This window comes from Physcomitrium patens, chromosome 6, assembly GCF_059467195.1.
Source record: "Physcomitrium patens ecotype Gransden chromosome 6, ASM5946719v1, whole genome shotgun sequence".
Taxonomy (NCBI): domain Eukaryota; kingdom Viridiplantae; phylum Streptophyta; class Bryopsida; order Funariales; family Funariaceae; genus Physcomitrium; species Physcomitrium patens.
The window spans coordinates 13,244,392-13,261,931 of record NC_143415.1 but is presented as its reverse complement, the minus strand read 5'-3'; the positions used below and the strand labels follow the sequence as shown (position 1 = coordinate 13,261,931).

Sequence of the window (17,540 nt, the reverse complement as noted above, 5' to 3'; positions counted from 1 at the left end):
TTTCTTTTCTAAGAGTATTGAAAAGTTCATGAAGATCCCAATAATTGCAAATCTGTTCTTGCTTCCACTAAGTGTAGCATCTATGATTTTTCCTTTGATTTCAAACAACTTAACAAATCTACAAGTCAAATTAGAAGAAGATAATTTACAATCTCTAATATCAAATGAATTTTTTTGCAAAGAGGGATAATTAGCTATCTTTAAGAAAAAAATCAATGTTAAATAATTAAATAATTTATTTAAAGATGGATAATCTAGAATCTTTAAAATATAATAATAGAAGTGGGATAATTCACTCACTTCTAAAAGAAGATAAGAACAATAAGTTAGCACTCTTGTCAAATTAAAAAGGACATGAATCTCAAAGAAAGAAATCCTCAATACATTCTTATGTCACTCAAAAAGACTAAAAAATCACTCAAAGATGATATAGTATTAAATTAGAATAGCTATTGCCAAGGATTAGAAGAATAAAAAGTCTTGAAACAAGACTAAGGACTAAAAAGGCATTGAAAAGAGTGAAGAAGGCTTCACTCTTACCTCCATATTTATTCTTAACTAAGAACAATGTGGCGATGTCCTATAAGACCTCAAAAAGATATTGACTTTGTAAAACATGTATTTTAATTTGTAAGGTAAGTTTTCTATATGTATGCCATATAGTTAGCTTGTTTTTCAAGCTATCAATACATGATTAACTTGTTGACCAAGTTTCTAACCTACTAATCTACTACAAAGACATGCAAAGTGAAAGCTTTTAAGAAGCTTCTAAAAAGCTTCACTAGAAAATATTATGAAATAAATTTATTTTTACTTACTTCTATTTAATTATATAGGTAAATATTAGAGTAAGTATGTATGTCCATGACACTCTAATTTGTAATCATAAACATTGAATTTGAAAACTTTCATCTTCTAAGAATTTACAAATAGGAACCATTGTCAATATTCTAAAATTGATCATTCTTGTTGCAAGAATTTCTAGGAAAACATATAAAAAGGTGTTTCAATTGATTGATAAAAAATGCTATAAAAACAATTGTTATGTCATTAAATAGAAATGTTAAAAATTAAAAATTAAAAATTAAAAAATCTAAATATGAAAAAAATATTGAATACAAATTAACCATTTTATTGAATAGATTAATACCTATTAATATAAAAATTAAGAAATGATTATATTAGTAAGAAAAATAATGAAAGGTTAATACATGATAATCAAAACTTTATAGATAGATTCTTTTAATGCAACAAACATTGGATTTTTATTTTTATTTTTTTAAAAAAACAAACAATCAAATAAAACATATTGCATTATATATATATATATATATATATATATATTTCATAGAATACAGATGATTGAATCTATCTCTCTCTCTCTATATATATAAATATATATACAACTTTGTTTACTGCTCACTCCTTTCATACTATGAACTTAAGGAATACCACTCTTTCTCACAAACTCTCAAATTCTAACTTCAAAAGCAATATCATATCACACTTTCTGGAGTACAACCATTTCTCTTGCATCTACCAAGACTATGTGCTACCCACTCTGCAAAGAAAAGTGTGGTATGGTTGTGGAAAATACACTAGAATAGGCATACTCAGGGTTAGGGATTATGCGAGAGTCATCACGTAGGCAGCCTTCTTGTTCATGAAATGCAAACAGCATCACATAAGATCTTCAGATCTTCAGCCTTCCTTCTTCTTCACCACCTGCAGTGACTTTGAGTATCCCAGACTTACTATGTTGCACTTTTTTCATGTCTAAGTGAAGGCATGTATGTCTCTTTAGAGCTTCTAGTTTCATTGTGTGAGTCTGCTGTCCTCCCTGACTGTTGGGTGCTGCATATGGTGGCTGCTCAGATCACAACATACTTGTTGTGCATTTTGTTTTTCAGGGTCGCAGTCTTACTTTTCACCACTGGATCATCTCTTGGTTGCAAGAGATTCTTGCTTTCTGACATTGTTTCCATCGTCAGTTGGGTATGTAAAAAGTGTGTGATGCATGGATTGTCGAGTAAGTTTTATGGGTCGTGGGTGTTACTGAAGTGGAGCCTCCTCTGAAGTGGAAACAGAACAAGCGAGGGTGGGCAGATCTTGTATTTCAATTTTGCAATTGCAAGGTTTGGTTTCGAGGAGAAAGTTGCACGGTGGTGAAGATGGTGAGTTCTCCACACTGAGATGAAGGGTCATCTGAGAGTGCTGTGAGATTAGGTCAAAACATGGACAAACCATGGGATCGCCAAGCTGGGAGCGCCAGGGGTATCACTATTGTAGGTGCTTGATTGGCACCAGTAGATCCATGTACCTCGAGAGAGTTAGTTGTCGTGGACGTGACACAATGTGCGACATTGTGGGATTTGAAAGGCTAACTACTATACGTTATTTAATTCTACTGGCGCCGGCCGCTCTTGTAACTTCCTATCAGTGATGCTTGTTGGACAATAAAAGCGCTGAAATGATGTGGGAGGATGAGAGGAGCTGAACTGGTGCAGTGTTCAAACTGCAGACAGAAAGGTTCTTCGTCAAGACGAGTGATAAAAGATAGAAGTGCAAGTTGGAGAATGAGGCTGTACCTTATAATTGGATCAGTAAATTTAGGAATCGTGTTTTGACAAATTCAGAATAGCTATTTTTGCTCATGATCTGACCGAGTCTGACCAAGATTTCCCTGCTGATAATGCTACCACGTAAATTTCGAGTGCACTATGCGTGAATGTTATTTTTAAATTCTTCGCTAACGACCATCAAAATCCTGCCGACAAAATCTTCTGGGAGCGCACTTCCTTCTCTGGCAACTTCAGAAGGCACTTGAAGTAAGACAGCCAGAAATTGTGGCAATTCGTTCTTGAACAGGATGAATACGCCTCAGTGGCCTGGAAAATTACTCAATCCTCAAAAATCTCCAATGACACATAACAATTTAGGACCATTAGTTCATGGACATACTTCAGAGCTCTAGAGTCATGTTTGAGGATGAGCTGTGAAGCTTATCAATCAAGATCGTGTGCGTGCAGACTTTCAGCAGTTCATGCGATAGTGGGCTTATTTCTAACACTGATGCATGGCGAGACCTCCAGGTAGATTAAATCTTCAACTTCACCATTTTCATGAACATAAACTTTAGGCTTGGCCAAATCAGACAGTGATGCTACAACTAGAACAGTTCGTAAGTCCAAATTGGGCCATAATCCTACTTCTTGAGCTGCTAAACTGCAAGTATTGTTTTGTTCATGCTAAGCGAAGCTTTTCGGTAACGGCAGGATCATGTCGACGAGATATTCGGTATGCACTTGAAAGATTTGATGCAAGACAGGGAAAGATGTAAAAGTATGATAAAGTAAATTAAATATAACCCATCTCATATATGTTGATGAAATCATATTAATCAAGCTGCACCGTATATTTCCAATGTAATGTGAAGTCGGAAGGTGTTGCGTTCAGACATTGAGCCGCGCTTTCGGTAGTGGTGCTGTTCCTTCGTCACCTTTCAGATGCATAATGAATAGAACTTTATTCCTCTCATCCTAAATGATCTTTGTTGCCTTACAGTCAGTTTTCAATCCTCAGGTAACGTTACCACCTTCTTCCTTTCAAAGTACAGAGCACTCTGACTGACTTAAGAAGGTATTGACATTGTCAAGTTGTCATGTTTTGGATACAGAGAATTCAATGGAATCGTGCTTGACTACTCTAGGCAGCGTGCAACACAGTGCACTTTCCAAAAGCTTTTGGCTCTTGCCAAGGTTAGGTCTTTTCAGTAGGGCACTAATATGCTCATGTCAGAGCTGTTGCTGCCTTCATTTTAGGGGTGAATGAACCCCCGTTAGTTTGTAACTTGTGTAAAATTTTGAAAATCATTCTTGAAGTAATTTTACCTCTTCGTGATATCTGTCCCGTATCAGGAAGCAAATGTGAAGGAAAAAATTGAGGCCATGTTCTCTGGTGTTCACGTAAGCCTCTTATTGCACTTAATAATCGTGGTCCTGACGTATAGTAGTGGTTGCTGTTGCATCAACAATCAAATTGTAGGGTTTAATGTACGAGCTGTCGCGGTGTTCTCATCTCAGGAGCAGAGATAAATGCCATGAGTGTGAAGTTTGCAAGAAGCGTCATCATATTTTAAATACATCTAGTCCTTAACGTAATGATAGATCAATAAGACCGAGAATCGCCCAGTATTACACATTGCGTTACGAGCGCCGCGAGGTGTGGAAATCATGTGTGATGGAAAGGATGTGATGCGAGAGGTTTGGGAGGTGCTTGATAAGATCAGGTCCTTCTCAGATCAAGTCCGAACGGGGACCTGGGTAAACCTTTTGTGATTATTTAAAATTCGTGCTCAAAACAATTATTTTGTGATTATACAACCTAAACTAAAGCTAACCTTTTCGGATTATATTTTTCATAGTCGTTCCGTATTCCAGCAACTTAGAGTATAACTGGTGAAGTTTATGGTCTCAAACCAAGTCTTCTAATTTACACACTGAATGAGATGATTCTTCTGGTTAAAATTTGCAGCTGTGAATTTTGATTCGGTAGTAATCATATTTTGTGTAATTGCTTTCCTGTGCAATGTTAGGTTGGTGAGACAGGGAAGGTTTTGACAGATGTGGTTGCTATCGGCATTGGTGGGAGTTATCTTGGGCCTCTTTTTGCCTACACTGCCCTGCAAACAGGTAAATCTATCGTCTCAATGTCATTGTCCTTACGATATTTTTTAGTTCCGGCTTAACTGACTTATTAATGAAAGAAGGCTCTTGCTGGAAGTAATGGGTTGACAGATTCTATAACTATTCATGACTTTTACTCCTTATGTCGATATGGATTTTGTTGACAGATCCTGAGGCTGCCAAATTAGCTAAGGGCCGCAGACTTCGCTTGTACGTTACACTCTCTTGTCAACAAAAGATTTTAGAATGTCATGAAAATCAGATTTTTTTTTTCTTCTTATCCATCCTGCCGCTAACTAGCATTCTACAAATTCGCTCTACAGCTTAGCCAATGTGGATCCCGTCGATGTTGCAATCGCCATCAATGGCTTAAACCCAGAGACTACTCTCGGTGTGCAATTTCTTGGCTACCCCTTGGTTCCAGTATTATGTGATGCAATCAAACAAAGAGTATGGCGTGGATTAGCTTGAAAAGAACTACTATCATGTAGAGTGTACCTCGAAGTATCCTAAACATGCATAAATAAGCTCCCTTTTGTTGTTCCATTCGAATATGGGATCAATCATACAAACCTGAACATATAATCAGGTGGATGTGGATACTCGTGGTTTGAATGAAGGTCGTGTTACAGCTTTTAATAGGGCTTTGCTTGACAGCAAATTGATACCTTTCTTGGATGTGGCAGTTGTTATCGTGTCTAAAACTTTCACAACCGGTGAGACCATACTGAACTCCAAGACTATGAGATCTTGGCTCATAGCGTCTCTAGGGCAAGCTGTCTCTTCTTTACACTTTCGTGTCCCTGTTTGTATCTTTCAAGAAGAATTCAATTACTAGAAGCATGTTATCAACCTCAAGCATCATAAACTCCCCGTGATACATGCCTGTTTCTTGCAGTGACTCTGGATACAATTCCAGTTCTATGTTATTTATCTTTACAAGCAATAAGACACGCCTAATAGCAGTGATTTTTGTTATTGTTCCTCAGACCAAGTTGTGTTGCCAAGCACATGGTAGCTGTCAGTACTAATTTGAAGGTGGGTAACTTTGATATTGCTATTCAACCAAGAAGAAAATATTTGTCTTAAAAGCTCACCATTCCGAACTGCTGTATGCCATTTTGCAAATTTGTCAGTTTCATATGGTGAATATCGTTGATTTCTTCTGGCTACATGTGCATTTCTAAAAGTACAGAGAGGTTCCTATTTACTGAGCTTGAAGGAAAAGCAGCGTGTTAAAAAAGTTCTGAGATATTTATATATAATGTCTGCAGCTCGTGAAGGAATTCGGGTTGAATCCCGACAATTCATTTGGGTTTTGGGATTGGGTTGGTGGACGCTTTAGTGGTATGTGTTGATTTGACCATCTTTCACATCTTGTTGGGCACTGCATCTTCCCGCAGAAGCTGTTGACCAGCTCCCACGGATCTTAACTGTTGAAATCCTCTCAAGTTTCTTTGAACTACATATTTTGAAATGTCGAAGTGTATTTAAATTTCGAATTGATGAGCATATGCTTTATGCGATTACAATCCGCTGACTTGATTTACTTTGGCAGTCTGCAGTGCTGTTGGTATATTGCCGTTGGCACTTCAGTATGGATTCGCCAAAGTCCAGGAGTGCGAATACGAACCTCCCTTACCATCAGTGACTTTATTTCTCGCGTTTTAGGTTTCATTTCGGTTGCATGCGAAATAAAAATGAAATACGTTTCTAAATTACTGTGAGAAACCTTCATGTATGATAATCTGTTGGTAATGAGCTAAGTAGGTCAGATGTGACCACCTCACAAGTAAATGATTCTTTATTCTCTGATGGTTCAGATTTTTGGAAGGAGCGTGGAGTGTTGATTGCCACTTTAAGACTGCTCCCTTGGAGGATAACTTTCCAGTATGCTCTCAGAAATGCATACTTGTTTTTTGATTCTTTTCATTTAAAACTATACTGAACTTCGTGAAATGATCACGATTTATAAGTTGGGTGCACCCATTTGACATTTTCACGTTATGTGCAGGTCTTGCTGGGATTGATCAGTGTTTGGAACGTCTCCTTCTTGCGCTGCCCTGCACGGGTGAGTCGTGATTGTAATTTCGCCTTGTGCGACTACTCGTATCTTATGTTACCTGCTTCCATCAACCAGAAGATATCAAATTGTCTGTCTCCAGAATACTTCCGGTAGAGTCGATCTCTATGCAGGACATGGTTATGCCCAGTAAGGCGCAAATGCTTGATGTAGACTGGCAAAATGACCTCGACTTGCGTTGTTGCAGGCTATATTGCCCTATTCTCAGGCACTTCAAAAGCTGGCCCCACACATTCAGCAGGTTACGAATGCTCCTATCCCGCAACGAAACTAGTTTAATGACTTCACACTAATGTTTTAAATAAGGATCAAAACAAATTGATCAGCCCGGTCGATTGCTTAGATTTGCGAAGAGAAAAATAACTTGGAAAGTAATGCTTTGGCTTGACTTCCTCAGCTTAGCATGGAGAGCAATGGGAAAGCTGTGGCCATGGATGGAACACCATTGAATTATCATGCTGGAGAGATCGATTTTGGTGAGCCAGGCACGAACGGTCAACACAGCTTCTACCAGCTCATCCATCAGGTCTTCGTCCCCTCATCTGAAGAGCTCTGATCTGATGTCCACTCTTCTCTGCATAATGTTATTAGTCTTGATGGGGCATTTGACTATGTTTTCATTGTATATCATGTACAGGGACGATTAATTCCTTGTGATTTCATTGGAGTCATCAAGAGCCAGCAAGCAGTGAACTTGCAAGGTAGGACATACTGCTCATCATCTTTTGATTCAGTTCCTACGGTACCGTCAAGTCGGGTACATGTTTCTTGATGTACTCTTTTACTCAAGTTAAATAAACTTCTTGCATTCGGAGCAGGCGAATTAGTCTCTAACCACGACGAACTCATGTGCAACTTTTTTGCTCAACCAGACGCGCTTGCGTATGGGAAGGTTAGCACTGAGAAGCATCTTTCTTTGTCAATGTTTCCCTCCGCAGTTGTAACTAAGTTACCTAATGTTGGCATGCGGTGGCTACAGTGCTTGCGAAGTCGTTGTTGAGATGATTTTTTAGATACCTTTATCTAAAAGGAATTGGATAACCAAGATTTTGGGGATGTACAGACACGTGTTGAAGCATGTAAAGAGGGCATTCCTGAGGAATTAGTCCCTCATAAGGTTAGTCCTGATGTGATGTCCTCAGCAACTACGAGACTGAAAATGAAGCTGCATCAGTACTGTAAATACATACTACTAAGGCTTTTTGTGAATCTTTATGTATGAATAAATCAAGATACTTGATTTTCAGCTTTCTGAAGCTAGATACGCTCTGAATTGCATATTCTTGTCGCAGATGTTCACTGGAAACCGCCCTTCTCTCAGCATCCTCTTGCCTACTTTGGATGCGTACACTGCAGGCCAGGCTAGTTAACATTCCCCTATCTTTTGTCGTAACAATGAATATGTACATACGTAATTTTCATGGGAGGCTACAATCGTAAAGCAAGATATTGCGTGTGCCTCCATTTACAATGATCTTATGTGGTAGTTCCAGTTCCATCGCTTTCATTGATGTCAAACTTTCCTTGAGGTTGCAGTTACTAGCACTCTATGAGCACAGGATTGCAGTTCAAGGCTTTGTTTGGGGTATCAACTCCTTCGACCAGTGGGGAGTAGAGCTGGGAAAGGTAAATGCTTTGTTCTTACTGCTTGGTAAATTTGAATAAGATTGGTGACTAAACCAAGGGAATCAACTGTTTCGCAGAAATTCGCCTAGCTTGATAATGGATCACCCTCCCTAGTTCAATATCGGAGTGTGCAAAACCATGCACACTTCTTATCACCAATTATGAGTTGCTCATCAACATGGTAGAATGCTTGTCAAAACTGGAAATATCGACTCTTGTTTCCTGAAAAAGTCTTGATTTTCTTTACTCTCTCTGAACATGAAGGATGTTATTTATTCCTACATCTGGCAGACACGAGTTTTTCGATAGCTTATGCGATGTAGTAAGAGGAATTATTATTCTTTTAAAAGACTGGCAAGATACAGAATCTTTACATTTTTATGATAAGAAGCTGCATGTGAATTCAGACTGAGTCTGGTTGTGGTGCTCTTGTCGGCCTGAGTTTCCTAATATGTAGCTATGGATGAGGGGGTAACAGAGCCTAGCAACAAAAGTGCGTCAAACAATGCACAATTTCCGGACGAAGGGAGAGAGTGTGTGTGACTACAACTACAGCACCACTTTCATGCTTAACCGCTTCCTTCAGGTATATGGTCTAAGCTGTCTTCAAAATCTTCTCACCGTGCCGTCAAGCTCTAGAACTGGCTGGTGGCTAATTGCTACAAACCCAATGTAAACGTCAGTGGTTGGCTTGTAGCAATTAGATAGCTAATCTGGACATGTGTTTTTTTTTGAAGTCTGGTCATTTTACTCGGTAATGTTCCAATACGAAGTGCTCGTATTGACACATGCCGGGGATGCCACACATTCTATAAACGACTTGTGCTGCATTTTGGATTCATTGTTCTGGGATGTGGATCTTGCAGGGTAAGGAAAAGCTTCTGCACAGCGCAACTTGGCTCCTTGTTGAGGGATTCTCTTCCTTAAGAACTAAGTGCTGCACAAGTATACAACTGTTAGGGGCACTCATGCAGGTTTCCAGATGCGCAACAATGCATTTATGTGGGTAGGGGACCTGGGTTTTGTCATTCACCCAGTGCAGGGTGATGCATTTTGGTCCAGTGTTTATGGATTAAAACGAAAATTAAATGCCAAACAGACCTCATCTATTTAAATATGTTGCTGTGAAGCACGTTGCGAGCAATGCGGAATCAACAATGAGCCAAAGGCTCCACACAACGAGTTTTGGAAAGACGAATTCGGCAGCGAGTAAGAGCGAAGTCATCGTGTAGGTGGTCCCTTGGGACAAAAGAAGTAAAGACAGGTATACCACCTCCATCTCTTCCATGATACATCGACTGCTCCGATTCAATTTCCAATAGCCCTGGTTGTGAACTTCCGTTATCATTATTAATAGATCCACAAAATCTGGCCAACCAAATGCCACAATCTGACTTTTCCAGTGATGGACGCGCAAAGATGAGATTCAGAGCTCTGAGCAGCAATCAAATTTTATGTTCATGCCAAATTTATCTCAAAAATCCTTTGGGCCGAAGGTTTAGAGACACTGTTCGAGGAACCAGATGGGATAATTGTCACTGCCGATTGGACAGTTGAGGTGCTTGTTTTCTTTGTTCAGGTCCACACCACAATGTATATCACTAATGTCAACTGATATGGAGAAAACGTTATCCCTATCCACATGGTAGCTGTTATACTCATCGTTCCCTACTTTACGTGGCTTACTGAACATGTACTTAACTCTGTTCATCTATAATGTTTTCGCAAAACCTCAATATTAGAAGCCACATTTTTACAATTACCTACAATTCACATACTAAAAGACAACTTTTAAGGTGTCTAAAAAATTAAGACTGTTAGAGCACATCTAATTAAACAACTAATTAAAGAACTACTGATCAGGTTGGAGCAGCTATCGTAGAATAGGTTAAAAGTTTAGGGTTTACATCCTTCGTCAGCAATTTAGAGAAGAAAGAGTTTGTCACTGCCTGAGTAAGAAACTAAACTACACAAGATTTCTTAGTCACAGTAATCACACACAGCCACACTATTTTTCAAAAGAAGCTAAAGCTTAATCAATTTAAACAATCAAAACAAATTTCAGCCTTCTCTTTGCACAGGACGATGCGCAATGAGAGAGTCTTCCACAACTGCCAAACACACATCCACTATAGGTCGTAATGTAACAGAGGAACTCTTCATACGACAATGGTCGTATCATACAGTTTCACGTTTGTGAAAATTCGCTAGCACTCTGCCAGCAGATCAATCAGGAGTATGTTGCTTACACTTGTTAGGCCCTGTTCCAAAATGCCCTGCACCCTTTCGTACTACGTTATTGCAAAGACCACAGTAATGACATTGACAAGCCCAGCAGAAAATATGATTGTTCCCTCCGGCCTTGTAATTGACCTGCTTGCAATTAGGGCAAGGTCGAGCAGCAGCCATCCCTGCAGCACCTCGAGGATTACGAGGAACTAGATCTTGCTCTTGCAGCTGCTGTAGCTGTAAATTGAATTGCAGTTCCCAGCGGTTTAGTTCTAGTTGGTCCAGAAGTATACAAGAGCCTCCCCGAAAATGGTCATAGCCAGCAATTTTTTTACCACATTGGAAGCAGAAGTAACCCCCACAATTGGTGCAAATCATCTTGTTGCAGCCCTCTGACTTCTGCACTGCCATTCTACAAGTTGGACACTGCTTAGCTTCCCTTTTAATATAATCCATGTCCAAGCATTCATTTATCAACTCCTTTTCCTTCTTGATCGCTTCTTCTCCCATTTCCCTTCCTTGTCGCCGGCTCTGAAGGATTCGAAGTTTCGCCTCCGGAGACATACAGGTTTGACCAGGATGCCAGTTCGATAGACACAAACTACAAAAGCTGAAACGGCACTGGCTGCACTGCACAAGATGGTCCGGATCCTCGAGAGAGGCGGTTTTACACTTTGGACAGTACACCACATCTGCCATTGCATCTAATGCTCTCTGCAACGAGAGGTTATCCCATCTCTCGAAAGCCTCCTCATCTAGAAGCTGCTTCAGGTAAGTAGGAGGAATTTGCTCCTTACAAGATGTGTCTGGACAATTCAAATTCAAAACACTCCCTTCTTTCACGTGCATGTTGCAGTACTGCTTCAAACAGGTCGTGCAAAAATAGTGCTGACATGGTAGTTTTGTGAAGCTATAACCAGAATACTCGGAGAAACAGATAAGGCAAGTATGCACGGATTCTTGGAACACTTTGTGCTTGGCGCTTTCCTCATACTGTAGTAAAGAATAAACGTCTGCATTAGACGAATTCAATCTTGAAACAGCACGCCAATCAAGTCCCTCTCCGCTCTTCCCGTTTCTCTCCTCAAAATCGTTTCCTAATTCAATCCCTTCACTCATACCCAATTCTGATAGTGCCTGTGATCGTAACCATTCTGACCACATGTAAACCACCACTTCCGGAGATGTTTCCTCCCAGATCTTGTCAAGGCACGTGCACAAGGTTGACAGCTTCTTTTTGGTTAACCATGAGCAAGTGATTTCATATAGAGGCGCCGAATGGGATGGATAATTAGGAGGAAAGACACACAGCAAGGTCATTGGAGGAAGGGCTTGAACGGTAAATGAATGGTCGTTGCCACTTACACTAGCTGAAGCTCCATCGCACCCAAGTGATTTAGGTGCGTCTGCAAAAATTTTAATCCCCTCTGGAATATCTGGATGCACAAGAATCATGAAGGCAATAGGTCTATCATCACCTTCGATAATGGGAAGATAATCAGATCCATATATCGACTGCAAAACCATTACCTCGTCGTCTTGTTGTTGTTTGTTGTTTTCCGTTTCAGACAAAGACAATGGATGTTCTTCAATACATGCTGCATACTTGAGTAACCTTTTCACTCCTACCTCCTCCACCTCCTCCCTGAACCCTAGATCATTATCGTGCACAGTTCCCTTTCCGGAATCCGCATCGTTTCTCTGACTGCTGATCGATTCTGGTGTGCTACTATCACACGGTTGAATGTCTTGTCGAGCCTCACACATCTCTCCATCGCCAGTTTGTCGAAGGTTTATATCCACCGCTTCATCATCGCCCTGCTCACGCGTTGGAGTATATACATATTCAACCTTATCTCGATAACCTTGCCTACCAGCAACACCTCTCCGATACCGTGGAACACCCCGCGATCTGCCCTCTGCTTTCCAAACCATCCTTTCTTCCGATCCTCAGGAAACACTTAATCCAAAACCTTTGTGGACCTTCTAAGCAACAACACACCACACACACTGGAAACTCACGACTACGACCCTGAAGACCACAATTGCCGCTTGGGTAAAGCGAAATCTAGGGGAATTGAGAGATCATTCACCAGCTACAATGGCTTTCGCTAGGATTCCATAGCTTTCCCAATAGATCCCCTCAGCAATTACAAAGCACAACTAGCAATCACCACCGCCTTATTTGCGCCGACGTTCACCGTGCAGGGCACGACAGTCACCCTCTTCCTCCTCGGCGAACGTAGCGTGGCCAACGGGAACCAATTTTCGTGGAAACGACACATCACATCCAGTTTCATCCCCCCCCCCCCCCCTTTAACCAACTTTTCACATGTAGCACTCCCTCCTCCTCAATCAATGGAACACAACGCGACGCGACGGAGCCGAGCCCACCCAGAGCTTGGCGGTGTGCTGTGTATGAATGAACGTCTCTGTTCAACATTGTACATATATGTTTATTTTGTTATTATTGGTCTTTGGTTTACATGTTTTTTTATATGGAATGTCTTGTTGGAATCAATTAGTTTAAAATAGAAAAAATCCATATTATTTTTTATTCTATGGTTTTAAAGTATCCATTTATGCAACAAAATAGTAATAGAATTGTTGTTTTTATTTTAGTTTGGTTGTCTAAAGAGTACACTTTATATATGTATTTGTATTCTATCTATTTGTTTTATTTAGTAAATCCTTTGCACGAGATAATTATTAATAAGTGATATTTTTAACATAATTGTTTAATGAATGCACAATTCAAAAATAAAAAATATCACGCAAAGTCTAGTAAATTATAAGAAGATAACACTACATGTACTATGAAGATTATAGATCATTCAAATTTAAAGTTGTTTATATTTTTTTTTACTATATATTTAGAACATATATATAAATTTTTTAAGATAACAATTTAATCTAAATATGTCAAGGATACTTTTATTAAAAAAATACAACTTAATTTATATATAAAATAATATTATCTAAATTAAAATTAATTTTTATAATCAAAATTTAAGAAATTAGTACATAAAATAAAAATTCATCCATCAAAGTACATTTAAATCTAAAATATCTATTTAAGCTTAAAACTTTTATGTAATTTTTTATTCTTTAAGTTATTACACAATTACATTTCAATACTTTAGTATTTATAACAATTTTCATACAAAATGCGTGGTTGTAAAGACAAATTTTCAACATAATGCAATTCAATTTAAACAATTATATATATGCATAAATATGTATTTTTTCTATCTATATATAGAGAGAAGAGGAGTTGCTAATGCCACAACAACTTACTTAAACTATGGTGACAATTATAAAACTTCTGGTGACAATTATAAAACTTATGGTGACAATAACAAAAAGTGTGGTGAGATTAGCAACACCTATAGAGATATGTATATATATATATATATATATGAAAACACTCACTGTGAGTTTTTAAAAGTTTTATAGATTCTCAAGCTCCAGCAAAGCATTGTGCATGCAGAAAGAAACCAATTGATTGATATTGTTCTAGTACTATTTCCGAACGTGAGAAATGTATTGTTCTTCTTCTCTCCAGTCTTTTGTAATTTTCATGACATTTCTTTACTGAGTAGGCTCATCTCTAATTTTGAAAAGGACGGTAACTTGCCTTCTAATATCATTTGTTTCATAATATTATATTCTTTCAAAAGATTCTTCATTGTATGCCAGACTACAATGGCTTCTGGCAAATGAACGGTAAGGTCTTCTAGAGAATTTGATGTTTCTTTCATTTTTGTCATCCATCAAAACAATCTTTCGCACTTGAGAATATTCTTCATTCAAAAAACCAACATGCCGTAGTTTTCTATAGGTCTCTGGAAGTAGTAGGTTGACGGTTCTGGTGCTGCTGTCAGTTGCCCTTGTTAGGGTTTCATTCAAAGCTGTTCTGTAGCTCTTTGCTTTGTTCATCATGTTCGCGGCCACCCGCACTACTATTTAATCTTGTACTGTTCGCTTGTTTCAATAAATTACTTTATTCCCTCCAGTCTCAAAGCAATAAGATTCCTTCATGGTTTCAGAGCTCCAACTCTAGAAGACTGTGAGTATCACTTACAATAGATTGTAGTTCAATATCTAGTACATCCATGTTGTTTTATAACAAGATCTGATTTCGAGGTTACCATTAGCAGTAGCAAACTAAATAGAGTGAGCGCTCAGGAAGCCTTGAAAATCCAAACTTTTTTTGATATGGTAACATGAACGCAAGTTCAGCATCAGCCGCTGCTTCTCGCTCTCCACTCAATCCATCGAAAGGAAATAGTTCAAAATGAAGTTCTCGTCATCACCTTCTGGAGCATTCCCTGCCCCTTTTTTCTGTGACGCATATTCCAGACAAGCCCGTGCAATGCCACCCTCAGGCGTACCTCCTCGACATCACATGGTCAACCTCCGTTAACTGTTCGCACCACAACCTTCCCCCCTTCACTTGCACCTGGTGTGGCCCTTGGCTTTTGTGTTGCCCGTATTGCCATAACTGTAAGCAGGAGCCAACATATTATATATATATATATATATATATATGTAAGTCTATAGTTAAATAAACTATAGTTTTCTTCATTACCTATTATAATCTCTCAAAACATTCCATAAAAAGATATATGGAACCTAAATATAAATCTTAAAGAAAAGGAGAAACTAAAAGTGAATCCATGTCTATCTTTCCAACAAAATTCAAGCACTGTTTTGTTTCTATTGTCAATGTATTTTCTAATCTTTACACTTGCATATTTCTTCACAAAACTATTCTTCTTTAACAAACTTATTGGAAATTGTATATAAAATCAGAAAAACAAAGAATATATATATATATATATATATATCGATTTATTCAAAAAAATAAACCAAAAAAATCTTACTTACTTTCATGCCAAATGGGAAACACGTCTTGTAGAATTAAGCAAAACTGGGCCCAAAATCTTGTCTATATGCTGATTCAGCCAACAAACAACCTCATCGCATAGTGTCTGTGTACCAATCCCAGTCTAAATCTTCTTCTTGTGTGTAACTGAACCAATAGTGAATCTGCAGAATACCATACGAAATCGTCATGAGATGAGAATTAGGCATCCATCAATCAGGGCATGAGTATGAGAGGCTGTGGGTGTTGAGAGGATCTGATCTGATCTGGGGATTCGGGCTTGGGGTGAGGCTCCGAGGTCGATGCCGCAGACGCAGGAGAAGGCGTGACGGCAAAGCGACGCGGTGCAGACAAACAGGCTTGCGGCGCACGGAGCATGATCCCATCGTTGCAGAAGAAGACAGAGAAGCAGACGAAGCAGAAGAATCAGTGGCAGGATGATGAGCCGGTGCATCTCTTGACTCAGTCCTGCACTGAAAACGCGACTAGTCTCGCAGCGTTGGTCTCCCATCAACATTGGTGCAATATGGTATCCAGGAAGCAGTGTCGATCATTCGTATTAGAAAGATTCGGGCTCAACTGTTGTGATTATCCTCTGTATTATACGCCCCTCTGTTTAATCCTCATCATGTCTGCCACTACCTTGATCTCCATCTCAGTATTGGTATACGAAGCGTGCTGCAAAGACAACTTATTGATTTTTGCTTCACAGAAGGTGCAACCAAGTATAAAAATTCAACTCATTCAATCAACTACTAAATCAATTAGCCTCTATGAATATCATAAAGAATTATTCAACATCATTGTTGATACATTGCCATTGAGTTGGCAAATTTTTAGATTGGTGATCATGGGTCGAGATCAAATTATTATTTATCCAACTTAATAACTTTATCTTGGAAGAAGAATTAAGAAGAATTATGAAGAAGCAATTAGATTTTTATGAATGATGAATCACTCACAACACAAAGAATTTTTGATAATAGAAGATATTGATATAATTTGAACAATGGACAAAATTGTTGTGGTCAAAGTTGTAGATATATTACTAATGGTAAAATTCAACATAATACCAATTAACAAAGCATATATTATCTCTAAGACAACTTCAATCATTTTATCACAGATTGCTCAATCAAAAGCCTCAAAATATAGATAGAAGCATTGTTGTGATGTAACACAACTAATAAGTGAAAGAGGTGAAGAAATTATTATACTATACAAGATCTTACTTCAAATATTGTAAAAAATTATCTTAGAAAATAAACAATAGTCCAAAAGAAAGTAAAACTAAAGATATAAATGCTACCTTTTTTCCAAAGTAGGCTTCTATTTACTTTGTAAGGCCATAAATAAGGCAAAATAAGATAGATTAGAAAAACAAAAGATATAAGCATATGTAGAAAGAAGTTAAGAGTTGATTTTAGTAAAAATTAACTCAAAATAGAAAAATTTGACACCTGAAAAGGACTAGTTATCAACATGGATCAAAATCAATCCTTGAGGCACAAAACTAAGCAACTACAATAATTCCAAGATTTTTTTATAAATCAAAGAATAAGATTTGAGAGTTGACTTGATAAAATTTCTTTAGGCATTGATTTTGAGTGATTTGAGTGTATAATGACTTTGTAAGAGCTTTGCAAAGTTATAGTTGTTTTGGGTGATTTTAAAATTTGTGAAATAAAAAGGGTATTATGTTTTAGAGAATTTCGTGAGTTTGGTAGTACATCTATAGTTCAAATTTTTAGAATTTATATAAATAGTTATTTAAAGTGTATATTATAAGTTTGAGCTTGATTGAATGGTTGAATTGAAGGTAAATGAATTTCAAGTAGGTTGACATCTCAAAAATTGAATTTTGAGAGGTAGTTAGGATTTTTAAGTTCTTTAGCAATCTATTAGTTGGATTGGAGTGAAATTTATATATAAAGGTAATAGACTTGATTTGCTATAAATGTGTAAAATTTAAAAATAATTAAATAGTTTGATTGGCATAAGATATTGACATTGAAAGTTCATAATTCAA

The 17,540-nt window shown here is 38.0% G+C and overlaps 2 protein-coding genes and 1 long non-coding RNA gene across 21 annotated transcripts; 1 reads left to right on the top strand and 2 right to left on the bottom strand.

Moving 5' to 3' along the window:
* The first annotated feature begins 1,424 nt into the window (after positions 1 to 1,424).
* Positions 1,425 to 10,153, top strand: LOC112283646 (glucose-6-phosphate isomerase, cytosolic). Of its 18 annotated transcripts, none has more exons than XR_016503375.1 (26): positions 1,425 to 1,578; positions 2,088 to 2,174; positions 3,030 to 3,092; positions 3,276 to 3,352; positions 3,677 to 3,758; positions 3,918 to 3,965; positions 4,167 to 4,322; positions 4,595 to 4,691; positions 4,853 to 4,895; positions 5,009 to 5,076; positions 5,372 to 5,456; positions 5,675 to 5,723; positions 5,960 to 6,032; positions 6,244 to 6,304; positions 6,509 to 6,575; positions 6,700 to 6,756; positions 6,956 to 7,009; positions 7,166 to 7,294; positions 7,406 to 7,469; positions 7,587 to 7,660; positions 7,832 to 7,885; positions 8,061 to 8,129; positions 8,305 to 8,394; positions 8,873 to 8,980; positions 9,261 to 9,658; positions 9,798 to 10,153. XR_016503375.1 is itself a non-coding variant. In XM_090251333.1 (24 exons), the coding sequence occupies exons 1-24, from the start codon at positions 2,172 to 2,174 to the stop codon at positions 9,402 to 9,404; spliced, it is 1,815 nt and encodes a 604-aa protein (XP_090107459.1). In that variant the 5' UTR covers positions 1,598 to 2,171; the 3' UTR covers positions 9,405 to 9,792. The 18 variants fall into 18 exon arrangements, 2 of the variants coding, with proteins under 2 accessions (XP_090107459.1, XP_090107460.1); XR_016503376.1 differs by lacking the exon at positions 1,425 to 1,578 and adding an exon at positions 1,598 to 1,822; XR_016503377.1 differs by lacking the exon at positions 1,425 to 1,578 and having other exon boundaries at positions 1,596 to 2,174; positions 7,641 to 7,660.
* A 380-nt stretch (positions 10,154 to 10,533) lies between these two features.
* LOC112283645 (uncharacterized) lies at positions 10,534 to 12,871 on the bottom strand. Its single transcript, XM_024522661.3, has one exon. It carries the CDS (start codon positions 12,556 to 12,558, stop codon positions 10,621 to 10,623), a length of 1,938 nt encoding a protein of 645 aa, XP_024378429.1. The 5' UTR covers positions 12,559 to 12,871; the 3' UTR covers positions 10,534 to 10,620.
* An 81-nt stretch (positions 12,872 to 12,952) lies between these two features.
* Positions 12,953 to 16,331, bottom strand: LOC149989166 (uncharacterized). 2 transcript variants are annotated; one of them, XR_016503373.1, is made up of 3 exons: positions 15,514 to 16,324; positions 14,056 to 15,127; positions 12,953 to 13,055 (listed from the first exon to the last, which is right to left on the bottom strand). It is a non-coding gene; the product is annotated as an uncharacterized LOC149989166 (long non-coding RNA). The 2 variants fall into 2 exon arrangements; XR_016503374.1 differs by lacking the exon at positions 12,953 to 13,055 and having other exon boundaries at positions 14,037 to 15,127; positions 15,514 to 16,331.
* Positions 16,332 to 17,540: the final 1,209 nt, after the last annotated feature.

Coding starts and splice junctions, on each gene's coding strand:
- LOC112283646 (XM_090251333.1), top strand. Junction 4,323..4,594: donor AAGTCCGAACGGGGACCTGG/GTAAACCTTTTG, acceptor GTGCAATGTTAG/GTTGGTGAGACAGGGAAGGT. Junction 6,576..6,699: donor CCTTGGAGGATAACTTTCCA/GTATGCTCTCAG, acceptor CGTTATGTGCAG/GTCTTGCTGGGATTGATCAG.
- LOC112283645 (XM_024522661.3), bottom strand. CDS start 12,558: ATGGTTTGGAAAGCAGAGGGCAGATCGCGGGGTGTTCCACGGTATCGG.